The sequence below is a fragment of the Danio aesculapii genome, chromosome 9, assembly GCF_903798145.1.
Source record: "Danio aesculapii chromosome 9, fDanAes4.1, whole genome shotgun sequence".
NCBI lineage: Eukaryota > Metazoa > Chordata > Actinopteri > Cypriniformes > Danionidae > Danio > Danio aesculapii.
In genome coordinates this window covers 6,815,251-6,825,255 of record NC_079443.1, presented here as the reverse complement: position 1 = coordinate 6,825,255, position 10,005 = coordinate 6,815,251, and the positions used below count along the sequence as shown (strand labels likewise).

The window sequence follows — 10,005 nt, the reverse complement described above, 5'->3', positions numbered from 1 at the left end:
CACCAAATTATCAATGGAGTGGCTACACAATAACTTGGTGAATGTCCTTGAGTGGCCCAGCCAGAGCCCAGACCTAAATCCTATTAAACATGTCTGGAGATGAGCTTGAGAGGTACTGGAAAGAGGAATGGGCAAAGATTTTCAAAGACAGGTGTGCCAAGCTTGTGGCATCATATTCAAAAAGACTTGAGGCTGTAATTGCTGCCAAAGGTGCATCAACAAAGTATTGAGCAAAGGCTGTGAATACTTATGTACATGTGACTTTTCAGGTTTTTTATTTTTAATAAATGTGCAACAATTTCAAAAATTCTTTTTTCACATTGTCATTATGGGGTATTGTGTGTAGAATTTTGAAATATTTTGGAATAAGGCTGTAACATAAAAAATTGTGGAAAAAGTGAAGCGATATGAATACTTTCTGGAAGCACTGCATATATAGAGCTCAGGACAAAATAAATCAATTGTTTCTCAACTCTTACACCTGCCACCCAAACTGAACCCAAACGGATGTCTACTGATCAATAAATCACCAATCAATCATTCAAATGAGTGTGGCAAGTTGTAGTCTGCCGTGTTTCCTTCGTCATATCAGTGTTAGGCAGGTAGGGGAGGGCAGCAGTCGCATACGTTTGTTTGAGCAGCAGCCAGGCTCCTTTTCTATTTGTGGATCTATGAATGGGAGAGTCTGAGTCCACAGTTCTTCCCCGAGACGTGTGTTTGCCCAGCCAGGCGCTGTGAAGCGTTAAAGGGAGCCGGTGGGTATACAGCACGACGCACCCAATGTGACCCATGGGGAGGAGTGGCAGGCAGGGATAGAGAGGGGCAAGAAGCTGGCAGGGTGCGGTCTGTCTTCAGTGCGCCGGCAGCTCAGATCACTTGACGGACGCGCGCATTCAAAGACAGCAGGAGTCTCTCTGACAGCTCTCCCGGAGTCTATCTCTCTCTCTCTTTCTCTCCTAGAATCTGTTAGATAAATAAATGGACTTGCCCGCTCGCTCTCATTTGGGTGATTTTCTCGAGAGACCAGCGTTTCGCGTTTTATGGGCACTGAACATTTGGTATCACTGGATCTTTTCTCCGGCGGCTCTCCATGACTGGCTTTGCGTAAAGCGAATTTTACGCACGGACGATGGCACGGATAAGGTTGATAAAGAAGTAGAGGTTTTGTCCTCCCCATCATTTACCCCGTGGGGGGGAAGAAGGATCTCGCGGGGGGTAGTTTCTCAGTGAACGGCGAGCTGTGCCACCGTACCACTCCGCATCGGAGTGCCCGGCCGGTTGGGGTGGAATGCGTCTCCCCGTGGTGTTTGGGCTCCTCGTCGGCTGCGCCCTGATTTTCGCACCTGTTAACGAGGGCTGTGGGCCGGGGAGGGGACATGGGAAAAGGCGGCCTCCGAAGAAACTGACACCCCTTAATTACAAGCAGTTTAGTCCAAATGTAGCCGAGAAGACATTGGGAGCCAGCGGGAGAATCGAGGGCAAGATCACCAGGAACTCGGAGCGCTTTAAAGAGCTCACGCCGAACTACAACCCCGACATCATCTTCAAAGATGAGGAGAACACAGGTGCGGATCGACTCATGACGCAGGTGAGCGACACTTGGAGAACGCGCCTGCTATGAATTCAATTATCAGCCCATTAGAAACACACTCAGTGGCTTTGATTCGATTGCGAGCGCATTAAACCTGTTGCTCAGCGGTTGTGCCCTTTGCTCAGTCCTACCGACGCGCTTCTATCGATCCTCACAGCTTTCAGTGGAATTGATTGCTGACAGCATTTGCCTCTTAAAACTGATTGAAAATAAGGCTTCAGCAAAGAATCTTGGGCTTTTAAAAAGCGGCTTTGCCTTGTAAGTTAGTTTGGTTAGTTCTTTGGGGATTTCAAAAGTTATTGATATTACATTGTAGGTTCTTCAAATCAGCATATTGATTTCTGAGTTCTTTGAAGTCTATTGTTTATTAAATGACTTTAAAGTTCCATAAGGGTTATAATGCAGCTATTATACACTTTTCAGTAAGCAGTTCTGTAATAATTTATCTTTTAAAAAGAAAAGTATTTGTAATTCTAAATAATTACATGGAACCGAAGATGCCAACAAATATTTTTATATTTTTAAGAGTGTAAATAATTTCTTTAACTGTCATACTGCACCAGCATAAAAAATATAATCAGAAACATAACTTAAAATCTTTGTTGTTAATAAAATCTGTCTAAAGTAATCTTTTTAATCAGTGTGTGCATTATTTAAAAAAATAAATAAATCATAATGGTAAATTAAACCAAATTTATTGAATTTATGACCTAATTTCCCATTTAAAATCATGATATTGACTAACAAGTGTGGTTATTTGCAGCAATGAATGTCTGTTTCCATGCTGAAATATGAATTTGCTGTTAAAAGCAGGTTGTGTTTTCTGAAGGGTGGTGAATGTGGTTAGGTTAAAAGTGAATCACTCAAACTTCTGGACACATTTTGTACCTTGTTTGTTGAAACAAAATACCTGTGGGATGGTAAAAATAATTCTGTGTATATTTGTGGGTTAAAGCATCACTCAGTTCTCCTCATGATCCAATAATTTGTCATTATGTAATGCTTTACGTGGGCGCTTTTCGAAATAAACTCTCCAGAAATAAAATAAAAGGTGCCGGGGGTTTAAACAAAAACTGTGGCAGCTAAAGGAGCTTTGCAGAAACTTTAATGAGAAAATATGCAAAGTTAAACAGGGTAAACAAGGGAAGTGAAGTACTCCTGATAACATTAAATAGATCATAAAATAGTCATCTCATACACAACTCTAAATAGCATATGGATGAAGTGCTTCCAAACTTTTATATATTTATTTTTATCTGTTGAACACAAAAGAAGACATTTTGAAGAATGCTGAAAACCTGTAACCATTGATTTCCATAGAAAAACCAATTACTTTGGAAGTCAATGGTTACAGGTTTCAGCATTTTTCAAAATATCTTGTTTGTTTTTATAACGAAATAACTGTTTTCCTAACAGGTTTGGAAAAAACTAAAGGTTGAGTAAATGGTGGGAGAGTTTTGAGCGAACTATCCCTTTAAATCCATCATTGGGTCAAAAATGGACGAATTGGGTCATTAAAAAAATGATTAAAAAATGTATTTAATTTAAACTACATTTTCTGTAGGGTTTGTACATTATTTAAACCCAGCATTTCGTTAAAAACAACCCAGCATTGTTTGTTCAGTGTGGATGATGCATTTTTATACCACAACAACCAAATTCAGTGTGATTTGTATCAGGCCTGCCTTTCTTTTCTTCTGTGATTCACTCTGATTTGCCCTTTGGAGTTATAACTTGTCTTGTTTGCGTATTTCTTGCAAAACTGCAGTGAAGGCACACCATTGTCTTCCACGTGTGTAACCCAGGTCTAAACATCTCCATTTTGTTGCGTTCACAGCGCTGTAAAGATAAGCTGAACTCTCTGGCTATCTCTGTGATGAACATGTGGCCCGGGGTGAAGCTCAGGGTGACCGAGGGTTGGGATGAAGACGGCAATCACTTTGAAGATTCACTGCATTATGAAGGAAGAGCTGTTGATATCACCACCTCTGATCGAGACCGTAATAAATATGGCATGTTGGCCCGTCTAGCGGTGGAGGCCGGTTTTGATTGGGTATACTATGAGTCCAAAGCTCACATCCACTGCAGCGTCAAGTCAGGTAGGGATGAGACTTCATAAGTCAATTGTTTGTTTACAGCACAACCATAGAGACCACTTCAATCCAATGTGCTCTATGGAACAGTCAGAGCAAATGTTTACATTAGCAAGCAACTCATGATGAAGTATAACATTAATTATATTTTTCCCCAATATTTTCCAAATGATGTTTAACAGAGATTTATTTCAGCACATTTTTAAACATAATACACTACCTGACAAAAGCCTTGTCATTGATTCCAGTTGTAAGAGCAACAACTAATAACTTGACTTCTAGTTGATCATTTGAGAAAGTGGCAGAAGGTAGATTTTTCTGATGAATCATCTGTTAAACTGCATCCCAATCATCACAAATACTGTAGAAGACCTACTGGAACCTGCATGGACCAAAGATTCTCACAAAAATCAGTCAAGTTTGGTGAAGGAAAAATCATGGTTTGGGGTATGGCGACATCAACAGCCTGAGGTATCAAGACATTTGTGCTGCTCATTACATTACAAACCACAGGAGAGGGCAAATTCTTTAGCAGGATAGCACTCCTTCTCATACTTCAGCCTCCACATCAAAGTCCCTGAAAGTAAAGAAGGTCAGGTGCTCCAGGATTGGCCAGCCCAGTTACCAGACATGAACATTATTGAGCATGTCTGCCGTAAGATGGTGGAGGAGGCATTGAAGATGAATCCAAAGAATCTTTGTACTCTGGGAGTCCTGCAAGAACGCTTTGTTTGACATTCCAGATGACTTTATTAATAAGTTATTTGAGTCATTGCACAGATGTGGATGCAGTCATTCAAGCTCATGGGAGTCATACACAATATTAATTCTTTTTCCACTGCACCATGACTTTATATTCTACACTGTACATTATTTTTGCTAAGTGACAAGACTTCTGTCTAAGCAAAGTCAGACCTTACTGTCCTAATGAATAATTAAAATTCAAGGCATGATCATATTTTATTTTGATAAAATAAGCATAATCTAGAGGCCTTTGCCTTTCATATAAGCCACTTCTGATGTCAAATGATCAACTAGAAGTCAAGTTATTATTTGTTGTTGTGGAAAGGCGACAAGACTTTTGTCAGGTAGTGTAGTTTTAATAAATGATTTCTAATAACTTATTTTGCAACATATAAATATTCAGCTTAATGTGCAAATAAACTAGGCAAGTTAAGTCATTGGACTACAGTCAATCGAAAAACAAAAATTATATATATTTTATGTGGGTTAATAATATTGACCTTATTTAAATTATTCCAAACTAAAAGAAATAACATCTTCTCCAAAAGAAAAACAATATAAAAAGAAATACTGTAAAATAAATCATTGCTCTTAAACATCAATTGGGAAATATTTGAAAAAATAACTAATCGTTTTTTGCATTTATCAACTATGTATGATCTACTATGATATATTTGATATAATCTTGATTTCCCAACAAATATATATCACTAAACATTTAAAACATGATAGAAAAGTGTCCAGTCTGATCTACAGCATTTGAACCAAAGTGACTCCAGATTGAAAGGTTCATATGCGCTCGGTGTGCAGGTAAATCAGGTGTGTCCTGTTGTGGTAAAGTTGGTCTGTTCTCATTAACTTGGGTGAGATAAGTGGTAGACTTGGGATGAAGGTAACAGACCACATCATTAAACCTTAAACACCTGCCTCTACCAGACTCACCAGAGACCAAATTATTGTCCAAACAATAGGAAAGTGAAAGTGCACCCATTCTGTGTTTTATTGTCTCTTTTGGCAGTTTAATATTTTCTCTTTTTTTGTTTGTAAAAATGACCCATTTTTGCTTCTGTTAAACAGATTATGGGTTTAAATAATCTACACAGATCATTACAATACTTACAGATACCCAAACTCACAGAATTGCACACAAAACATATACATTTTTAAATATGTGCCAACAAAATCCAGCCAAATTTCAAAATTGCACCACTTTTCCTTTACAACACTGGTTACTGTTATGGTCATATCATTTTTATCTTATTAACAAGCTGCCAACTAGAATCTGATTCTTAAAAACATTAAAACATATATAATACTTTAATCAGTTCATAAGAATTTTCTTTAAAAAACTCACTTAAATGTACAGTTCACTCTAAAATGCTAATTCTGTCGTTATTTACTCACCCTTAGCTTTCCAAACCATTTTGATTTTCTTTGTTCTGTTGAACACTAAAGAAGATATTTTGAATGATGCTGGAAACCAGTAGCCATAGACATCCATAGTAGGACAAACTCAAACTAGTCTGGATCAAATCAAATAGAGAATTTTTGGGTGAACTATCTCTTCTTTAAGACATAAAAAAGTACAAATGATGCTTCCAAAATTAAGTTTTGATAGCCAGATCCAATGTAGGTGCCTGAATGAACTTCTTAGCTAAAAGTTTTTAAAGAACCATTATTTTCATAGTGTAAATACTCATGAACCCCATTTTAACAAACAAACAATCAATGAGGGAAAACCAGTGTTTATTTTAAAGTATGGACTCAGATTTATGGCCTAAAGTTTATCTCCATATATATATGGTATGTATTTCACCACAGTTAGAGAGGAATGGGCCCTGTATGTGGACATTTGTGAGGCACTTCTGTTATCAGTCTGATAGAGCATGCAAACACAAGCAAGACCTGTTGTCTGCTTCTGCTTTATCAAAGTCCTCTATAGGTGTGTTCTTCAGCCGGATTATTCAACTGCTATTACCAGATTTGAGGAGCTCACTTTGATATAAACATTTAAAATATGCAGTTCACCATAGTAGAAGCATCATTTTTATTAAATATGAGACAAAAGAAGTGCTTTATGCAAGAAGTGCATTTTGTTTTACACCTCTGAATGTGTCTGTGTGTGTGTACTTCAAATCCACAAGATTAAATATGTATGCAAGTATGCGTGTGTTTGTGTGTGCATGTGACAGAGAATGTGCCTTAAGAAGTAGGGCTGGCCTCTGTAGTGAGAGATGATTAACCAGCTCCTTTGTTTTCCAGACGGTAACTCTGTTGTCCCCTTTTCTCAGATCTCTTATCTCATCCCGTCTTATCACCTGGCCTTGGTACTTACCTTTCCCAAATATTTGTGTAGGATCGACAGAGACTTGAGACTCGTTTCATTTTTGTAGCGCGTACGTAGCTCCCAAACCTCTACCAAACAGGAGTCATAAAGAGCCGAGATTCAATCAAGTGGTAATTTATTAGCTTTAACTGCATTTCTACCCACTGACCAGAGTTGTGTGAAAAGAAAAAACTAATTAGCCTGAAGGATGACGTTTGAAATGTTTGTCTTGCACTGTTTGCCACTGCGTCTTTCAGTTTGATTGGATTTTTATGGGTTTACAATGAGAGCGGGAGTGTGTTTGTGCTCGGGTGTGTGCTTTAAGGATTGAAGATTAATCAGAGGAAGGCACTGTGCCATTTGAGGCTGTAATGAACACATGACCTTTGGAATTGTTTTAAGCTACTGTGTGCATAAGACATCGAAATAGACAAAACGGACAATTTGATGACTCATTTGGTGATTGTTTTCTGTCCATTTTTAGAGCACTCTGTGGCTGCTAAAACCGGCGGTTGTTTTCCAGCATCGGCTCTCGTCACTGTTGAGGATGGAAGCATGAAGACTTTGGACAGCTTGCAGCCTGGAGAGAAAGTCCTGGCTTCATCGGAGAGCGACGGAAGCGGGACGCTTGTCTACAGCGAGGTCATCGCTTTCCTGGACCGTGATCCTTCCACAAGGAAGCAGTTCTTCGCCATTGAGACAGACTCGGGTGCGAAACTGAGCTTGACGGCGGCTCATCTGTTGTTTGTATCTGAAGGGAACTGCTCAGGGTCTGTGGCCAATGCAGAACTGCGGTCTGTATTTGCTAGCGATGTTCTTCCGGGTCAGTGTGTGGTGTCTACACAAGCAGCAGGACAGCATGGACGTCTATCACGGGTCTCTCGGATCCAAATACAGGAGGACAAGGGGGTCTTCGCTCCGCTCACCAGCCATGGGACGGTGGTGGTCAATGGCATTGTTTCCTCCTGCTACGCAGCCGTGGACCAGCACTGGCTGGCTCACTGGGCATTTGGGCCACTCAGGGTACTTTATAACTGGAGAGGTCCAGTTGGACATCAGGCCATAGGAATACACTGGTATTCCTCACTGCTGCACTGGATCGGGACTCAAGTGCTTGATCCAGCACACTTCCATCCCTGGAGCATGATGGACAATGATAGATGAAAATGAGGAAAGAATGAGAAAGTTTCTAGGAAAAAAAAACCTAAAAACCCAGGTATACTTCTTTTCCCACTCCATCTTGCACACAGGTACCGTATACTTAACTGCAAATACGTGTGAATGGGTGATTTCAACACATGCACCACCTAGTGGACTCATTCCCACATCCTCTCCTGCCTGCACAGACAAAAATATTGGGGTTTCTCAAACACTCTTGAGGACTGAAGTAGCTTAAGTATATGTTGATATGTGGGTTTATAGCCTGGGACACACCAAGCAGATATCAGTGAAATAGCATCAATGAAAACTGTGTGTTGTTGCATTGCGTCAGCTGGAATGAAAAGGTGAGAAGGAACACACCAAATGGACGACAGCTGACTGAAACAAGAAAGTAGGTTCTGCGCCTGCATGAGGATGTATTTTGCCTGCAGGTTGCAGTAGTCCATAATGTCAAACCAGAACTAGTATGAGTTGTAAAAAAAGCAGTGATGTACCACTTTCATATTAATACTCCAGCAAATATGTCAGATAATCTGATAATCCATATTCTTTGCAAATATTCAGTTTTCTTCTGTACTCTGGTCAACACCAATTCCACATGCTGAATCGAACAAACTCCTTCCAATGTGAGCTCGACAAAAGGCAACGTGTGAAACACACCAAACAAACTTGCCAGACGCTCACCGACAGTCCATCAATGTCCAACAGCTGATCATTGGCTTGGTGTGTCCTGGCCTTTAAGAATTGTCAACAATGTAGTGATGTATTACACAGATGTCACTTTAAAACAAAGCAGGTTTAAACCCAAAAAAGGTGCTCTAGCGAAAGACGCTAGCGGTCATGGTCTTTAGCCTCCTTGTTAGAGCAACCTCCATGCGCTGAGTTGCCGGTTTGATCCCATCTCAGAGCGGTTTGGGGAGTGTAGGAGCGGCAGGGTTACATTGGTGCCGTGACCTGTATGGAAGTGAGGTTTAGGGGGGTCAGCTAGTGAAGTGTTGTGCAGGTAAATCTCGCTCCTCTGAACCTGAAAAAGGTTCTCTAGTGACAGACACTAGAGGTCATGGTCTTTAGCCTCCTTGAGCAACCACAACCCCGGTTTAATCCCAGCTCAGAGCGGGTTAAGTAGTGTAGGACAGCAGGGTTACACTAGTGCCGTGACCTGAATGGGAGTGAGGTTTAGGGGGGGTGAGTGTAACAGAGGCCAGCTAGTGCGCTGTGCAGGTAAATCTCACTCCTCTAAACCCGAAAAGGTGCTCTAGTGAAAGACGCTTGAGGTCATGCTCTTTAGCATCCTTGTTAGAGCAACCAACTCCCATGTGGAGAGTCGCTGGTTTTATCCCAGCTCAGAGCAGGTTGGGTATTGTAGGACTGGCAGGGTTACATGTGAACAACTGAAATGATCCAATCACATGGGTTTCAATTGAGATGACTGGAATTTACACCAAATTTCACAGAGCAATGGTAAATGTGACCGCACCATAAGTGAGAAGTCCTACAATGAAGAACACAATCATTTAAGACTCTGAAAAAACTGTTCAAGACTAGAATGCAGCTTTTCTGTGAGTCGATCCTCAAGTGAGGATATGGACGTGACAAAATTGATCTTTAAAACCCATATTTAACACTTATCACATGGGTTTTCTTTACTGCCTACACTGGAACATTATCGCAAATATACCAAGACGCACACACGTACACTGATATCTCATGTTCAGTCTCATACACATTGACTAAACATATCATTATAACCGCTGAAGTGAGGAAACTATAGATGAATTTCCTTTATACTCAGGTATGCAGTGACTCAACCACAGGTGATCAGACCAACGCAGGCCAGATAAGATTTGAGACAGAAGAGGAAGTTCTGTTAATAAAGAGACTGGAAGGTACACACAAACACACCCACAGAAACGTACACTTAACAAGCAGGCCTTTAAAACATCAGGTATATGTACTTTCAGATTCATAATGGTTTCACGTTCATGCATATGGTCAGTTACATGTTTCTCGCTGTAAAAAATAGAGGTGTCTTTCCCAGCTTAATCAATATTTAATGGTCACATTGTACACTGTATTTCTCCATCTAGCAT

General features: G+C 40.3%; 1 protein-coding gene across 1 annotated transcript; it reads left to right on the top strand.

Annotated features, from left to right (window-relative positions):
- The first annotated feature begins 1,258 nt into the window (after nt 1-1,258).
- Nucleotides 1,259-9,951, top strand: ihha (Indian hedgehog signaling molecule a). The gene is made up of 3 exons (XM_056464705.1): nt 1,259-1,588; nt 3,429-3,690; nt 7,239-9,951. Exons 1-3 carry the CDS (start codon nt 1,289-1,291, stop codon nt 7,916-7,918), a joined length of 1,242 nt encoding a protein of 413 aa, XP_056320680.1. The 5' UTR covers nt 1,259-1,288; the 3' UTR covers nt 7,919-9,951.
- Nucleotides 9,952-10,005: the final 54 nt, after the last annotated feature.